Consider the following 17,991-nt stretch of genomic DNA (forward strand, 5'->3'; position numbering starts at 1 on the left):
ATGTGTGCATCCTACTCCACCTTCCCCCTGGAACAATGATGAGGGGGCTGAGTGCAGGCTGAAATCCCCAAATAACACATTCAGAACGGCCAGAGGAAGCTGCCCTTTAATGGGGTGGCACAGACAACAGAGCTCTCAGCCAGAAGCCATAGGACCTGCCAGCCAGCATGATGTGGCAGATTTTTGCAGTAACTATAGATTCAGGAGATGGGCACAGATGAAGAATGGCTGGGCATACAGCCACGAGTCCAGGTGAGTTCTCTGCCACCACCCTGCCAGCATTCAGGACAGACTGGGTGGAACACTGAGAGGGAGCCAAAGTCCAAGCCAGGACCAGTATGGAAGGTGACTCAGGTGAGGCTGGAGAGAGAGGAAGGAGTGTTGTCAGTAGGTGCTTCACAGAGCACAGCTCACCCTCCATGCTCAAGGTGCTTGCCTCCACCCTCACCCCAGGACCTCTGTTCCAGCTCTGCCCTGAAGAGCCCCTTCCAGATTCCACTGCTCCCAGGAGTAACAATCCAGTCCAGAACTCTCAATGCTTAAAAAGGAAAAGTAACTCCTCCACTCAAGGGGGGTGAACTCAAAATAACTTATTCAAATGGCTGATCATAATCAGAGCATCACAGGTCAAATCCAACAGACTAAATTAGACAAGGGGGAGGGGGCGTTCAGAGAGGGAAAAGAGACACAAATCCTAGGTCACAAATCCTCTAGAGGCAGGACTGAGGCCAGAACATTCTTCCTGGAGGTGATGATCATTTGCAAGATTGTGAAAGTGAAGTACATCTTTTTTTGGCTGCACCTCACAGCTTACAGGATCTTGGTTCCCTGACCAGGGCCTGAACCCAGGCCTTCAGCAGTGAAAGCAGTGAGTCCTAATCACTGGGCTTTCAGGGAACTGCCTGAAGTACACATTTCTAATCCCTTATCTGACACCGTCCTTGTAAGGTCTCATGGGCACCTGAAACTCAACAGGTTCAAAGCCAAAGGAGTCTAATGAGTTTTGTCACTTCTTTATCAATACCCATTTTTAAAAATACAATGCTGACCAGTGCCACTGCCTGTAGGCAGTTCTGCCTGGCAGTTTCTGAAGTTTTTCCATTAAATACAACATTGCTGTAGTTTTTTTTTAGTAGGTAACAATTATCAGGTTGAAGCTGAAACTCCAAAACTTTGGCCACCTGATGCGAAGAGCTGACTCACTGGAAAAGACCCTGATGCTGGGAAAGATTGAAGGCAGGAGGAGGAGGGGACGACAGAGGATGAGATGGTTGGATGGCATCACCGACTCAATGGACATGAGTTTTAGCAAGCTCTAGGAGTTGGTGATGGACAGGGAAGCCTGGCATGCCACAGTCCATGGAGAGTCGGACACGACTGAGCGACTGAACTGAACTGACCTAAATTATTAGGTTATAGAAATTCTTTCTGTTCTCAGTTGCTAAGAAGTTTTGTTTTATTCTTTAATTAAATGGTTAATTGTGGAAGTACTATTTTCTTTATGAGGGTCAATGTTCCAAAAGGGGAGGGAGGGTATATTTTATTCATCACATCATTATTGTCGGATACATAGTAGGTATTAAAAAATAACTACACGTGGCTGGATCCTACGCCAAATTGAGGGAATCAGGATTTGAAGGATGATGTCAAGAATCTACATTAATAAGCATCCCCAACACAGAACAGAGGTCAAAACACCTACTACAGTCAAAACTTCTGGACATGGGCATTCAGAATCCTCAGCCCTGGGGATAAAACCTTTCCCCTTCACACCCTCCACACTTCCCCACCCTATCTCTGCATATTCAATTACCTACTTATTCCCTGAAGCCCAGGCTGATTGATTTGTCTTTCCTAAAACCTTCCTGGACTCCAGTTAAGTGTCTCATGGGAGCCTCCAAAGCCACAAAATGGCGCCTTTATTTCTTCTTTGATGGAAGCTGAGTTATATGTAGCCATTACGTCTTTTCTCCCCAGCTACACACTGAGTCCCTCTCAGAGGCAGGATGTAGCACTAAGTTGCCTGACTATCCCACATGGAGCCTTGTTCATAGGGTTCCATGAACATCAGGTGACTGAATGAATGAAGGTGGGAAAATGAAGGGAAATTTAGGCCCTACTAAGGAGGGTGTCTGCTACTAGGCCCTTACTCTACTTTCTATTCTCATAAAGACTCCTGTGCCAGCTAGGTATGGCATGCCTTGAGAAGGATCCTCAATGGGGGAGGGGGTACTAAACATCCAGCACCTGATGCTCTTCCAAAGGAGGAGATTCTAGAGCCTAACACTAAAATCTCCAGAGTTAGGGCTCAAGAACCCACTTTTGATTTAAACCCACCGAAGTACAGATGACGGTGATTCTGATGCACTCGCCACAGCCACCCCCCAAGTCCCTTAGGAACCAAAGTAGCCTTCCCTTCTTCCCTCAATAAAAAGATCTTTCCTGTCTCAGGCTACTGGCTGAGTACACCAACACACAGGCAGATTAAAAACTTAAAAGAAGGTGGTCAGCAATAAAGCAAGACAGCCTAAAGAAGGGATACATTGAGTCAATGTCCTCAAAGATGGGGATGAGCAGATATTCAGGCAATGCTTGTGGACTGTACCCTGTGGCTACTCAGCACTGTGTGGATGTAGCCTCACAGAGGAGAGCCTACTGGTATGAACAGTGTGGCTCCCATTATAGCCGGCATCTCCCTCCCCTCCCCTCAACAGAAGAAAGGCCCAGATACCTGTCAATGAGGGAATCCCGCATGCTGGTAGCAATGGTGCTAGGCTGGGCTTCGTTCAGCTTGAAGACACTCTCCACGACTGACAGCTCTGTGCTGGTTGTGTCCAGGCCACAGAAGGCACACCAGTCATTCACCACCATCCCAGCAGCGATGACCTCGCTGCCTCGGTTCACAGTGCCCGCCTGCCAAAGGATGGCTCAGTGTGGATCATGGTACCAACACCCAAAGTCATGAGGACTCTCCCCAATCCCTGGTCTCTGACCCGCAGCCTCAACCCCAAACTGCGACACGTAATAACCCAGATTCCTAAATACTGGGCAAAGGGATCTACTCCAGCAGAAAACAGGTCAGAGAACATGACTGCTTACCACAAGGGGAACCTGAAGGAGAGAAGACAGCTCATCCTGGTCTTCAATTGAAGTCTTGGGATGTACCAGCCCTCCCTGGTTGCTGAAGACACAGTAGCTTCCTACCAGCACCTGGTCAGCCACTGTCTGTCTGAAGACTTCCACCTTTAGCACATCAGCCAGGATTTCTTCTGTTTCCTGTTAGCCAAAGGTACTGTGCTCAGCACCCAGAACAAGCAGATCAAAGTACCCAGGGCCTCCACACCCAGACCCACCCAGGGCGTGACTCCCTAAGCTCATTCCTCTGCTATGCAGCTGCATATGGAAGCTTCACCCAGAAAAAGGAGGGACTACAGCTTGCAGCAGAGTCAAGGCCAGCTACAAAGCCATGCATGCCCTGAAGAGCCAGAGGCTGGTCTCCACATCACCTTCTTTCCCTCTAACACACAGGCAAGAGTTCAACCGTCAATCTTCTCTCCAGCCCTGGCTGCAAGACTGAATGAGTCAATCTCCCTGATTAATACAGGGAGGATTAATACACTCCCTAGCTTCTTTTCCCTAGCTGGTCTCATCACGAAAGGCCTCTATTCACTCTTCCAACCAGTTCTTGAACTACAGGAGTCCAGGTATAAAGAGAAACCACAAGAGATACCCCAAATTCCTGCCTGATAGGCAAGAACAGTGGCTAGCCACTGACTAGGCTAATATCCTGTGACTCTTGGGGTAAACTGGGCTGCCTCACCCTGTCCAGGTCTGGGTGGACTAAGGCCACATAGTCGTTGCAGGTGGTGACATTGCCCAGGGCTGAGAGCCGTTCCTCCACCCGCCGGATCTGCACGCTGTCTGGGAGGCAGTTGCGAATGTGCTGTAGCTCCTGGTCAGTGGTGTTGTTGGGCACCAAAAGACCATGCCTGTTCCCTGGAGAGACCCAAATTAGGGCAGGTTGTGTAAGGATGAACTGTTAATTCACAAGACACCTGCTGAGCGCTGGGGCCTGAAGATACAACCCAGTCCAGGTAGCTTCCCCAGGAAATCTTTAGAATCCAGACCCCAGTTCTTCACATCAATGAGCCACACAGTCCCCAGGGAACCAGGAGTCCCACTAGGCAGGACAGAGATGGCCTAGGAGTCTGTCCCAAACATCCTGTCCAATTCACCATCATCTACCAGGGACGACCAGGACCAAAAGGAAGGGATCTTGGGCATTAATTGTATATTTCGCTACTTAAAAACTGAGGTAACAATTCATACGTACCAGACGGCTAAATTCTTAAAAAGAACATCAACACCAAGGGTTGGCAAAGATATATGGAGCAACCAATAGGACTGTAAATTGGGCAACAACTTCAGATACTTATGTGACATCATCTATTACATTGGATACCCAGCCATTCCTCTCCCAGATATTATATATCCAACAGAAATACATACATTTGTTCACTAAGAAACATAGCAGCACTACTCATAATAGATCAAACTGAAAACTACCCCAAATATCCACTGTCAACAGAATGAATGAATACATTGTGGTACATTTACACAAAACTGAGTACACAGCAACATGAATGAACTATAATTATATTGTGACAACAATGACTAAACCTCTGCCTAACTCTGCAAAAACACAACTGTGAACTTCTGAACTATGAGTTTCTCCCATCCTTTAAAAAAAAAAAAAAAAACAATGGTCAGGCTAAATTCTCTCTTATTACATAAGAACTAGCTTCAAGTCCAAAGATCACCAAGTCCAGAGATAAGAGTGTTCTGCCTGAATAAGAAACACTCAAGAGTCCAAGATCATCAAGCTTACAATAAAAAATAAAGGAAAAACTCCTGTTTTGAGTAGAACTACAAATAAGGGGTGGCGGTAAAGGAAAACGGAGCCAGTTCAAAGGACGGACCAATGGCCAGAGTCAACAGTGCTGATGGATATAGGGGTACCTGCTAAATAGAACTTAAGCTTTAAAAAGCTAACTGCACAGGATGCCCCAGAATCTTAGCTTGTCATTTTTTAGAGGTAGAAATGGACCTTCAGAAAGAGGAAGCAATCTACCAGAGTCAGTGGCCAGGGAGGGAAAGATGACAATCCAAACTTCCCTCACACTAGGTGTGGAACCAGGTGATTCACCTGGGTTCTTTGATTTTTCAGCTTCCTCATCAATCAAATTAGGCCAGTAATTCCTACCTGCCAGGGTCTTCAGTGAAGAAGGACTGAAACAAGTGTAAAAGTGAAAGCCCTTAACGTTTTTATTACAATGATCCAGAAACCTTTGCCAGAGGTTGTCCCTGATCTATTGACACTTAAACTGGGTCCGGCACAGAACTGAGAGATTCTGGAGTCGCTGGAGATGATGGATGAAAGCCTAGAAATCCCTGGGTCCTCCGGGTCCCTTCTAGGGGTAAGATTAAAGGCGCTGGGGGGGCTCCACTCGCTCCCTCGGTGACTTTCAGCTGGCTTACCCACACACATGCGCCCGATGATGCGGCAGCCGGCGATGGACGCGTGCACTACGGGGATGGTACCAGCAAGCTCACCCTCGAACACACTGTGGGGACACGGACTCAATGATCACGGGGCGGAGGGGCCCGAACCCTCCTTACTCTGCCGGAGCCCGACTCCAGCGACCTCTACCCGCCACCCACCCACGCACTGCCCGCGGGCCCGGGGCTTCCACGGCACCTGTAGAAGTTCTCCGACCCTCCGATGGCCACCAGGCAGTAGGAGTTGGTAAGTTTGGCAAAGCAGCCGATCTCGCAGTTGTTCTCGAAGGACGCACGGACCGCCATGAGGCCTAGGGGTTGTGGGACTGGTGTTCAGGGCCTGTGGATCCTCTCCCGGGACCGGGTGCCTCGGCCTCGACGCCGGGTCCGGGCCACCGTCCCCCGGCCTCCGCGCGTCAGCCCCACTGCAACCCCGCCCCTCAGCCCTCAGGTCCCGCCCACCGCGCGCATCCAGACTCTCTGGTCCCGAATCCTCCGGCCCCCACCCCTCACGACTCAGGGCGCCCCAAGCTGACCCTTCCGGTGTCCAGCCACAACCGCTCACCAGGTAAACGCAACCTCCACACGCGGCAACAGCCCTCCTCTGCCCTCGGTAGGTTTCCGTTTCCGCCTCTACCCTAGGGGATTTCCGATAGAGCGCGGCGCACGCCTCCACGCATGCGGCCACTCTAGCTCCCAGCCCCTGTGCGGACTCTATGGTTGCAAGTGATCCGGCCAGACCCCCCTCCTGGCCCCGCCTCCAGCAAGCTTCTCATTCATTCTTTTATTCATTCATTCAGTCGGGAGCTTTATAGGAGGAACAGCTGACAGAGACCTGTGCTGATTGGATGTGAGGTATCAGAATGGAGGAGCCAGGATGTCTCGCAAAAGATGGGTTGATGCTGGAGATCTATTTATTGAAGTTAAGCCTGGGGAGGAAGAGAAGGTGTAGGGGAGGTGAGGGACAGAGTAAGGTACGGGACAGATTTCCAGGCCGAATATGGAGCCCAGGGGAGACGGTCATTCATGGAGAAGGTGTCCGTTAGGGAGGAGTGAGAAGTGACAGAGGCTGGAGGAGGAGGCACAGCCAGAGAAGTAAAGGAAATCATCGTACTGAAGGTATTGGAGAGAGGATGGTGGATGAAGCAGAGTGTCGGGGGGTGGGGAAGGGGGGGCATCCAGAGTGGGCAAGGGTCTGGGGGCTGATGGCTTCCACTTGTGCCCTTTGCATAGGCTTGATCACACTCAGCAGGCCAATTTCTGCCCCCGTCCCACCCCACCCACAAATGGTGGCAGTCAAGAGACATGCTTTGGTGGACAGATGAACTTGGCCCCACACTTTGAACAAAAGCCCAGAGTCTCTCAGGATGTCACTCTCAGTGAGAGCAGAGGGAAGCTTGGACCCCCTTTCCTACCCTGCCCCCTGCCACCCTCACCCTCCTACAGCCATCCACTTTCCTCCAGGGAAAGGCCCGAATGGTGCCTTTCCCCTGTCCTTCACCTGCATAGTCGTAACTCAGCCTTCTCAGGATACACCAGGCAGCCTCTGAGTCCAAGCTTGTCTACTTTTATTGATTTGTATCACAAATACACTCCCAAGCAGGCCGCAACTCAAGAGAGGGACCCACATCTGACAGCCTATACTTCTGGCGACACTAAGCAAGATGATTGTGTGTGTGTGTCTGTGTGTGTTAGAATCTGAGTATCCATGTCCTCTCCATCCTCCTCAGTTCATCTCAGACCCACTCCCTCAGTCCTCTCCCTGGTCTCTCTTCACCTGGTTCCGTCTCCCAGGAATTCCTCTAAATCTCACCTCCACCTATCCAAGTCCTTCCCACCTTTCAAGGTTTGGCTCAAAGGCTGCCTCCTCTAAGAAACTTTTCTCAGCACTCCGTCATCACCACCACTCTCTGGCCTTCATTCTCTACCACCTTCTGTCACTGGTTAGCCTTTCATTAGAAACACCAATGATGTTTGCACTGAATCCTTATTTTCCAGGGACTGGGAGCCCTGTTGTGTGTCCAGCACAGGACTGGATACACAGCTTTAGGTACCAAAAGTTACTGGATGGTACATGCATGCCCATGAGTGTGTGCGTGTGTGTGTGGGGGGGGTTATGTGCATATTTATAGTCTGTGGATCCTGAGGGGTCTACAGTGTATACCGAATGTGTACTGGATTCATTTAGCCAAGTGACATTTATTGAGTACCTACAACTAGAATCCTGAGTGTTCTGGTTTATCACATGAACCGTGTCTGTGGGTGTGAACCCTGTCAGTGTGCAGTGTACATTGTGCAGGTATTTGAGGCACCTCTGTGATATATGGATTTTGTGTGTATGAGGACATGGGAACTATTGATATTGTATGTCCCATCTGTGCAAAAACAAAATCGTGAGAAATAAAAATTTGAGCCCCTGTCAGTTACTTGGACCTGATTCCAAGAAAGTCATCAAACTCGCTAGATCTCAGCTTCCATATCTATATTATAGGGAAGATGATACCTAGAATTGTATACCTACCAGAATTGTATACCTACCAGAATCTGTCTTGTAGGATATTGTGAGTGAGGATGAATGATGAGAAGTAACCAGTATGGAGGACCCAGCACAGTGACAAGTGGCAGGTGCCCGGTAACTATAAATTCCATTTTCCCGTATGTGTGCATGTGCATATATGAACAAGAATCCCAAGCCCAGGGAATGTCTAACCTGGGCTTCTAGATCCCTCTCCCCATACAGTTCCTACCGGAGCTTCCCCCCGAGAGTCTGGGACCTGAACAAATCTGGTCACAGTAGGTGGAAGACAGACATGTCCCTTTCTGGGAGCATGACTAGGTCTCAAAGCGGCTTCGGAGCAACTTGAACTTGGACTTGTTGTACTTAGTGATGAGGTCCAGTTTGCTATGACCCAGGGTCCGCCGTTTCTCATCCTCAGACAGGCCGTTGCTGTTGCCATTGCGATGGCCACCCGCAGGGCCCCCAGAGAGGCCGGGCTCGGGTCCCTGCCTGCTGCCCTGCAACTGATGATACTTGGTGATGAGGTCCAGCTGGCTGTGGCCCAGCGTCCGCCGCTTCTCCTCCCCCAAGTCCACTCCAGCCTTTCGAGCAGGGCTCGGCCTAGGGAGATCACTGGGCCCAGGCCCCTCACCCCGGAATGGACCAAATTTTGTGATGAGGTCCAGCTGGCTGTGGCCCAGGGTCTGCCGTCGTTCATCTGGACCCTGCTTGCCAGCGCTGGCTGGAGAGTTGGCTTCAGGGGGCACTCTGGAGTCCCCAGCCTGGGGGGACTGCACCAGGAGGTCCAGTTGGCCATGGCTGTGGTTTGCAGACAGCCTCTTGTCCTCTGGGGTCCAATTGCCAACCTTGGGTGAGCCTGACTCAGGGGCTCCCCTGGCAGCCTGGGCCTGGGGCAGGAAATCCAGTTGGTTATATCTCTGATTTGGGGCCAACCTCCTGTCCTCTGGGGCCTTCTCACCAGGCCAAAGAGAGCCTGAGTTGCGGCCCACCCCCAAATCAGGGCCTCCTGCTTCTCGTGCTCTGGGGAAGGGACCAAGGAGATCCAGCTGGCCATGGCTCTGACTCAGAGATGCCTTGTTCTCCTCCAGTGTCTCCAGGGCTGTGCTGGGTACCCAGCGGCCTCGTGAGGGGCTAGGCTCCTGGCTTCCTGGGACCCCGTTCTCTGGGAACCGAGGCAGAGCTGAGACACTCCAGGGAAAGGGGAGGAGAGGGCGAGAGCAAGCAAGCAGAGGTGAGCCCCCTCCCAGGGTCACGGGGCTGGTGCTATTGTGGTTGAGGGCAGGGGAAGACTGGCACCAGGGGGATGCCCCCAGCTTGCTCAGGTTGGCCCTGTAGGGCCCTAGCAGCGGGCCATGGTTAGGGTCTGACAGCTGGCGTTGCAGGGAGGGCTGGCCATCAGCCTCACAGCGGGTAGGGCCGGGGGATGAGGACCCCACACCCATGTCAGTGCGGTCACCACCTCCTGGCAGAGCGAGGTATGAGTGGCCCATGTGAGGTGAGCGTTTGATGCTGCTGAGGCTGGTGCTGGAGGGTGATGAGGATGTGGTGCTGGGGACTCCTGGCCCAAAAGCCAAAGCCACTGGGGGAGGGCACGGTGCCCTGGGGAACGGGGCATCTTCACCTCCACAGAATCCCTCCACCGGCCGGGACTCGGCATAAAGACAGCGAAACTCCCGGTCAAAGTCTTCCACAATGCGGCCCCTCAGTTGCAGCACCATGCTCGTGTGGGCCTGGCTGCAAAGCCAGGTGAAGCTGGGGGCAGAGAGTCAGGGTCAGGAGGCAAAGTGAAGGCCCTTGGGACCAGGCAGGAGTCACAACCAGGGGAGGGAGACAAAACCACCACCACCACGACCACTGCGAGGGCCCAGGTGAGGGGCAGAGCTCCGACTCCAGAGTCTGTGCTGCTCGGTTTAGTGGACTTGGACACACAGTTTCCCATCATGGCCTCAACTTCCCCATGTGTAAAATGGACCGAGGGCTAGGTTCCCTGAAGTCCCTCCATTTCCAAGGTGCAAGGGTTATTGGTTGACCAGAAAGTTCATTCAGGTTTTTCCATAGACTGGTATGGGAAAGCCTAAATGAACTTTTTGGCCAACACCAACATTTTCTAGGCTTCCCTGGTGGCTCAGCAGTAAAGAATCCACCTGCCAAGACAGGAGACACAGGTTCAATCCCTGGGTCAGGAAGATTCCCCTGGAGAAGGAAATGGCAACCCACTCCAGTATTCTTGCCTGGAGAAGCCTGTGGACAGAGCAGCCTGGCGGGCTATAGTCCATGGGGTCACAAAGAGTCGGACACAAGTTAGCAACTAAACAACAACAACATTTTCTGTGCCGGGGCATTAAAGTAATCCTACCACAGGGTGAGTGTCTCCAGGCCCCAGCTCAGGGCTCTCTTGCTCCCCACACTGGTCCCTGGGCCCTGCACCATGCCTGACATTAGGCGGCTGCTCGGTCCATATTGGAAAGGATGGATGAAGGAAGGGCAATTCAAAGCTGCCAGCTCCCAGGAAGCCTCATCAGCCCATGGCCCAGCCCCAGGTGCACCACTCCCCATCCCACTCACTCACCTGTAGCTGCCCGCCACCACCTGCTCACAGTCGATGATGACGAACTTCTCCAGGGCCTGCCCCGTGAAGCGGCGGCCTGCCTTGCTGCAATATGTGTCCCCACACGTGCTCCGTACACGCATGTTCTGAGCCAAGGAGGGAAGGGGGTTGGGGGTGACCTTGAGAGATCGGGGCTCAAGCCATGTCTAAGTCCCATGGAGTCTCTGACCAGAGAGAGCTAAGAGAACCTGGCCCCCCTCCCATTGACTCCCAGTGCTCATGGACCACCCCACCCCATGCCCTGGCTCCTGCCCCATCCCTCGCTGACCAGCAGGTGCCCTCCGTTGAGGTCCATTTTGTAGCACATCTCCAGGAAGTGCCTTAGGTGCTCCTGGGCCAGGAGCAGGTAGACGGGGACACCACGCCGGCCCGAGGCCTCCATGAGGTCACACAGAAGCTCCATGTCGGTGAATATGTCCATCACGATAGCCACCACCTGGGGAGGGAGGGGGAGCTCAGCCCTTCCCCGGGGGCAGGGGCTAGATTCCAGGAAACAGGCACTGAACTGAAAAGCAGGAGACCAGAGCCCACGAGACCATCTGAACTGGGAGTTTTAGTGGAACTTTTAGCCCCAGCTTGGGGCTTCTTGACTTAGAAAGAGGGAGGTTTCACTGTCTTGAAGCCCAGAAGGCTGTTTGAAATGTTTGTGGGTGTTTTTTTTTTTTAATTGATTTATTGGATGTTTGAAAGTTTTTGTGTGCATTTTTCCCAGGACGGTTTATCTGTTGTCAGAATCTCAAAGAGGTCCCTGGATCAACTGTACCAGTCTGAATGTCTATTCTACATAGGTGGGGACTGATGCCCAGAGAGGGAAAGAGTCAGAAGCAGAACCCAGACCCCAGTTCCCAGGCCAGCACCTCATACTACCCCACCCCCCACTAGCTCCAGCTGTCACTCTGTGACTCTGAGGCTCCCTTGTCTTGGATCAGAGCTGCAGGCAGTGACTGGGGTCTTCAGTGCCCTTTGCCAGACCCATCTGTACCTCTGTGAAGCTGCAGAGGTTGCTGTGACCTTTTCCACCCACACCAACTGGGACCAAGTTTTCTGCTCACTGTCCGCTGTGAGAACCTCCCCTCCCAGTCCTTCAGGTTGAGAGGCAGCAGGTCCAGAGCAGAGCACTCCAGTTCTGGAGCCAAACAGAACCGGGTTCAAACCTGCAGTCTGCTGCTTCCTAGTGACACAGCCTTGAGCGAGTTCTTTCACCTCTGGGTGCCTCGACTTCCTCATCTGTTAAATGGAGATAATGATAGCTACCTCTCTGAGTTGTGGAGAATCAAACGTGAAAAGCCTCAACACACAACCGAAGCTCAATAAATGATCCTTTCCTGCTGCTTCCTTAACAAACAAGGACCTTGGGCCATGGGGATAGGAAGCACTTCCTAAGGTCACCGAGAGTCAGTGACAGCCCAGAGTGGAAGCCTGGCTCCTGGCCCAGAGGCAGAGGGTCTAGATTCGAGGAACCAAAGCACTGACGGATGCCCTGGTCCATGGCACAGGTCTGGCCAGGAATGGTGATGGGGGGTGGGGGGGAGGACAAGCAAGAAAGATCAAAGGGGCAGAAGTGATGACAGCAGCCTCTCACTAATAACCCCATTCCAGCTACCAATCAGGCCCTGACCTCCCCTGCCTGGGGCGTAGGGAGACTTGCCAGGGAGGCTCTGGAGGTCCCGGTAGGTCCCAGCATCCTGGCTCCTAACATCTGCAGTGGGTTCCCTGCAGGCTGCTCCCCTAACCAGGGCATTGGGGCTAACCTGCCTCCAACCCTTCCTGGGGTCATCTGATTCATCCCCCTGCCTCCTGAGTCAGTGGTCTGGGCTCCAGGAGTGAGGCTGTGCTAGTCTAGCTACAGTCTTCCCAGCACTAGCACCCCTACCTGTCCTCCCCCATCTCCCTTTCTCCTGAGCCCCTGCTCCCCATCCCTGAGCCCAGCAGCCTCCTCTCCTCCTTCCTTTGGGTGCAGAGCTAAAAGCCCAGACCTCAGGGCCAAGTAGAGGCCCAGGCTCCAGTGCCCCTTCCCCTGATTCAGGCCAGAGGGACACAGTACACAAGGAGCAAGGCATGGTCGGGGCCATACGTCAGGGCTGTGCCTGGGTCTCGGGGGCCTGAGTCCAGACGTCTTTCCTCTCCCTGAGCCCCGGCTCCATTTCACCAACGGACTGGACCTCCCTGTGTGAGCCCCATCCCCTTCCTGGCTTCAGTTTCCTCCTCTGTAAGTCAAGGGCGGGGGGTGGGGGGGGGGGGGCTCAGACGCTCACCGAGGTTGGGGCTCTTTGTCTTGGGATCATATATCTTTCTGAGAATCTGATGGAAGCTATGGACCCTCTCCCCCAAAAGAGAGAGGATTCCTCTCTGCAATGAGCACTCATTTGCACCTGTTTTCAGGGTGCTTGTGGTGTCTCTGAGGCCCATCCCCTGTTCTAAGCTTATCCATAATGTCCCTGAATGCCAAGGGATCGTGTTTAGTCGCTCAGCCGTGTCTGACTCTTTGCAACTCCGTGGACTGTACCCCATCAGGCTCCTCTGTCCATGGGATTTCTCAGGCAAGAATTTTGGAGTGGGTTGCCTTTCCCTCCTCCAGGGGATCTTCCCAACCCAGGGATAGAACCCAGGTCTCCCGCATTGCAGGCAGATTCTTTACCATCTGAGCCACCAGGGAAGCCCGCCAGGGGATTACCAAGGTAAATAAAACCTCTAGGAGCTTGCGACTTGATAGGGGACAGAGGTTCTCGTCCCAATGCTGCCCCCAAGCTGCTGGGTGGCCTTGCGCACTGGTCCCTTTCCCTCCCTGGGCCTCAGTTTCCACATCTGTGAAATGGGTGTCTGAAGAGATGGGGCCCTTACCGTGCGGGCCTGGCTGAAGAGGAAACGCAGAAGGTCCTTGATGCTCTTGGCTTTGTCCCGCTGGAAGTGGACCACAGCCTGCGTGGGGCTGAAGCCCGTGGCATGTGGCACCTCAGGCCAACCCAGGTCCAGGTCTGGAGGGTCTATGTCGGAGGCCAGGGGGAAGTAAGTGCCCGAGGTGACTTCAGAGTGCAGGCTGAGGCGGTCGGGCCCCAAGGCCTCGGGTCCCTGGGCCTCACCGAGCTCCGGGCCCCCGCGCGCGTGGCTGGTCATGTAGTCCATGTCCAGGGCACTCAGGAAGGGCAGCTCCCGCTCCTTGGAGATGACCCGCAGGTAGGCATCCTCGCCCCGCTCCAGGAGGGCGTCGGCCGCCAGCCGGGCCGCCTCACTGTGCTGCAGCACCAGCGGGGAGCTCTGCCGCCACCAGGGTCGCTTCAGCTCGTCCACCCGGCTCCTCAGGGGCCCCGCCATGCCCTGGGCCCCCAGGCCCCGGGCCTCCGAACACGCCCGCCCACCGGCTCCTCTCACCCTCCAGCGGGCTCCATGGCCTGCACCCTGGGCTGGCCACAGCAGGAAGAAGATCCCAGCGGGCCTGCCTGCCGCCCCGCCTGCCCTGTGTGCAGGGCCCCGGGCCTGCTGTCACCCTATGTCAGAGCCACGCTCCACCCCTTTGCCCCCGGCCTCAGGAACCTGTCGGGTCAGCCTCACCTGTCTCCCTGCTGTTGGGACTCGCCCGCCCAGGGAAAGGCAGGCCCTCAGCACACTCTCCTTCCCCACCCCCCACAGCCCCACCCCAGCACCACCTGCTCCTTCCCCACCAGGCTCCAACAGTTTCCTCCAAACCCTGACCTTCCAGAGTCCCGGTGAAAAATGCTGTCCCACTCCGGAAAAATTCTGTTCAGATGGCTGTTTCCAACAAGCTCAACTCCGGGAAAGCTCTTGACCCGGTAGGGCCAGACCCTAACTCTAACCCGAACCCTCCTCAGGGGCTGGATATTAAATGATTATGGGCTTCTCCTGTGGCTCAGTGAATAAGAATCTGCCTGCCCGTGCAGGGGACATGGGTTCGATCCCTGGTCTGGAAGATTCCACATGCCATGGAGCAACTAAGCCTGTGAGCCATTAACTACTGAGTCTGCGCTCTAGGGCCCACAAGCAGTAACTACCGAGCCTGTGGGTTGTGCTTAGAACCATTGCTTCACAGCAGGAGCACAATGAGAAGCCGGAGCACCGCAGTTAGAGCAGCCCCTGCTCGCCTCAACTAGAGAAAGCTCATGCAAAGCAACGAAGACCCAGCACAGCCAAAAATAAATAAAATTTTAAAATTTTTAATAGTTATGAGAAAGTTGTTTGAGAGGATCAGGGCACGCGTTGCATGGTTCAGAGGCAAACAGGTCTGGAGGCAAGTTTCTGTTTTCTGCCACCATCAAGGGCCGAAGTCCCAGAGCCCTCAGGAGCAGGGTGAGAGGCCTTGTGCTGGAGAAAAGTAGTCAGCAGATGGCAGCTCACTGGGGAGGCAGGCCGGGCGGGAGTGGTCGCAGTGGTCGCAGTGCCAGCCCGAGGCACCACCTTTCTGCGGAGGGACAAGGTCCAATGAGGATGGCCAGGACAGCAGGGGACGTCAGGTCATGTCTCATGACCCTGTTCAGTGCTGGCTGCACTTGCTTCAACTGGTCTGAGGTCATGCCCAGACCAGACACAGGTTCCTCTGTGTCCACAGGGCACAGGTTTGATCCCTGGTTGCAGAACTAAGATCCTGCGTGCCATGCTGTGCGGCCAAAAAAATAAAAGGCGGCCCTTCCCTGGAGGTGGGGAGGCTGAGTGAGGGGTGGGAGGTGAGTAAGCAGAGCCAGACCGTGGGAGGGTAATAAGCTGTGGGGGTAGCCAGGGTGTCGGGGCCTTCATTAGGGCCTTATCTCCAGATCTGTTGCGGGGGGGGGGGGGGGGGGGGGGAGCAGGGGCCTTATCTGGGTCAGAGAAGCACCATTGGGAGGGGAGCAGGCATATTTCAGTGTTGTTGAGTTTCTGTGGTTTATCCCTCAGTATGTATATATCTACCTGATGACACATATTTTGGGCTCTTTTTAAAAATTACTTTTAATTAACATAAAGTTTAGCATCTTAAATTTTTTTTTAATTTACTTTTTAAAATGTATTTGACTGCACCAGGGTCTTAGTTGTGGCACGTGGGATCTAGTTCCCTGACCAGGGATGAAACCCAGGGCCTCTGCATTGGGAGCCAGGGTCTTAGCCACTGAATTCCCAGAGAAGTCCCTCATCTTAACTGTTTTTAAGTATGTAGTTCAGTGGTTCACTCACACTGGTATGCAGCTATCACCACCATCTATTGCCAGAACTTTTTCCATCTCCACAACTGAAACTCTGTCTCTATGAAAGTCTTAGTACCTTCCTCTCTCTCTTCCAACCCCTGATAGTCATCACTCTACTTTCTTTTTTTCTCATTTTTTTTTGTCTGCACCAGGTCTTAGTTGTGGCATGTGGGATCTAGTTCCCTGACCAGGGATCAAACTCAGGCCCCGTGTATTGGGAATGCAGCATCTTAGCCACTGGACCAGCAGGGAAGTTCCCCACCACTCTACTTTCTAACTCTATGAATTTGACTACTCTAGATATCTCATGTAAGTGGAATCATACAGTCTTTCTCTTTTTATGACTGGTGTATTTCACCTAGCATAATATCCTCAAGGTTCACTGATGTTCAACCATGTGTGACAGAATTCCTTTTTTTTAAGGTTGAATAATATTCCATTGTGTGTACATACCACCTTGTTTATCCATTCACCCACTGATAGACACTTGAATTGCTTCCGCCTTTTGGCTACTGTGAATAATGCTGCTTGAACATGGGTGTAAAAATTTGGCTCTGTATTTTTTTTATATTTCCCTCCATGCCCACGTTTGTATTAGATTCCATTTCTGTAAGTAAAAAAACCACTGAATATTGGCAATTTCACATTTCACATGGCTTAACATATACAGAAATGCCTCAGAGATATTATGAGTTCAGACCATTTATTACAGACCACTGTAATAAAGCAAATATCTCAATAAAGTGAATCACACAAATTTTTTGGCTTTCCAGTGCATACAGAAGTTGTGTTTACACTACATTGTAGTCTATTGTGTGCAGTAACATTATGTCTAAAAAAATACATATCTTAATTTTAAAATACTTTATTGCTGGGACTTCCCTGGGTGTCCAGTGGTTAAGACTCAGGGCTCCCACTACAGGCGGTGAAGTTTCGATCCCTGGTTGGGGAACTAAGATCCCACTTGCTGCAGGACACAGACAAAAAGAAAGTTTTAAAATATACTTTATTGCTAAAAACTGCTAACCATCATCCCAGAACTCAGGGTTGCTACAAAGATTCAGTTGGTAAAAAAAATGCAAAATTTGCAAAGCACAATAAAGCGAAGTGCAATAAAATGAGGTGTGCCTGTACACTGTACCTATGCACAACTGTACCTGTGCATGTACACATATTACATGCTATCTCTCTGCAATGTTTGTGTGTCTGCTTGGCTGTCTTACCTGCACATCAGTGTGTTTACCTACATGCACATCTGTGTGTGTTCTCATGTGTGTGGGTGGGTGCATATCTGGGTGTATGAGTGCCTGGCATCAGGGGTGGTCTTTGACCCTCACATTAGACCATGGGCCTAAGTGTCTGCACAAGGAAACTCAGCTGAGAGGGGCCAGGATAGGGAGACTGAGTTGAAAAGTGCTCCAAGGGATCCCTGATACCCTGATAATATTGGATTGGCCAAAATGTTCATTTGGATTTTTCCATTACATCTTATGGAAAACCCCTAACGAACTTATTGGCAAAGCCAATAAAAGCATGTAAATCAAACCAGATTCCCCAGGGCTGCAGCCCCACTCACCAGCTCGATGGACTGAGTGGGTAAAGGGCAGTGGGAAGGTAGACAGGTAGATCCTAGCCTTGGGGCTGAGCTAGGGGTGGGGTCCCAGGGTGATGAGAGCCATGTGGATAGCTAAGCCCAGACCTGGCCGCAGTGTGTCGGGAACAGGCTCCTTAATAACCATTATTAAGAGGAAGAAAAAGACCTTCCTGTCCAGGAGGTGTGTCAGGCGCCTGCCCGGCATTATTCTACCACCCTGGGGGCTATTTAGCCTTGTCTGTTCTCTCTTACAAGCCGAGCGGCGCCCGGGCAGGTGAACGTCCTGTCTGGGTGGTGGGAGCCGATTCTGGGCTGCAGCCCTTCAGTTGCCAACGGCTCTGATGCCAACATGGCCACATGCCTCTACTGGGGCACTGCTGGGTCAGAGAAGACAGGATTCCTGGAAGGAGCAGCCAGGGCTGGGAGGGGAGCCAGAGTATGCCCAAATCTCTCTCTTTTTAATTAATTAATTTGGCTGTGTTGGGTCTTGGTTGCATCATGTGGACTCTTGCAGCATGCAGGCCTCTCTGGTTGCAGCACA

At 52.5% G+C, this 17,991-nt stretch overlaps 2 protein-coding genes across 3 annotated transcripts; both read right to left on the reverse strand.

The window, feature by feature from the left end:
* Positions 1-88: 88 nt before the first annotated feature.
* EIF6 (eukaryotic translation initiation factor 6) lies at positions 89-6,211 on the reverse strand. 2 transcript variants are annotated; one of them, XM_020894015.2, is made up of 7 exons: positions 6,125-6,211; positions 5,759-5,870; positions 5,539-5,624; positions 3,821-3,996; positions 3,100-3,276; positions 2,732-2,913; positions 89-360 (listed from the first exon to the last, which is right to left on the reverse strand). In XM_020894015.2, the coding sequence occupies exons 2-7, from the start codon at positions 5,863-5,865 to the stop codon at positions 351-353; spliced, it is 738 nt and encodes a 245-aa protein (XP_020749674.1). In that variant the 5' UTR covers positions 5,866-5,870; positions 6,125-6,211; the 3' UTR covers positions 89-350. The 2 variants fall into 2 exon arrangements, with proteins under 2 accessions (XP_020749674.1, XP_020749676.1); XM_020894017.2 differs by having other exon boundaries at positions 6,096-6,183.
* An 899-nt stretch (positions 6,212-7,110) lies between these two features.
* On the reverse strand, positions 7,111-17,021 carry FAM83C (family with sequence similarity 83 member C). The gene is given in 8 exon segments (XM_070471822.1): positions 7,111-9,829; positions 10,647-10,771; positions 10,954-11,121; positions 13,527-14,010; positions 14,012-14,139; positions 15,036-15,099; positions 15,382-15,450; positions 17,014-17,021. Coding segments are annotated over 8 exon segments (2,484 nt in total). The 3' UTR covers positions 7,111-8,391.
* Between the last annotated feature and the right edge of the window lie 970 nt (positions 17,022-17,991).

The sequence above is a fragment of the Odocoileus virginianus genome, chromosome 9, assembly GCF_023699985.2.
Source record: "Odocoileus virginianus isolate 20LAN1187 ecotype Illinois chromosome 9, Ovbor_1.2, whole genome shotgun sequence".
NCBI lineage: Eukaryota > Metazoa > Chordata > Mammalia > Artiodactyla > Cervidae > Odocoileus > Odocoileus virginianus.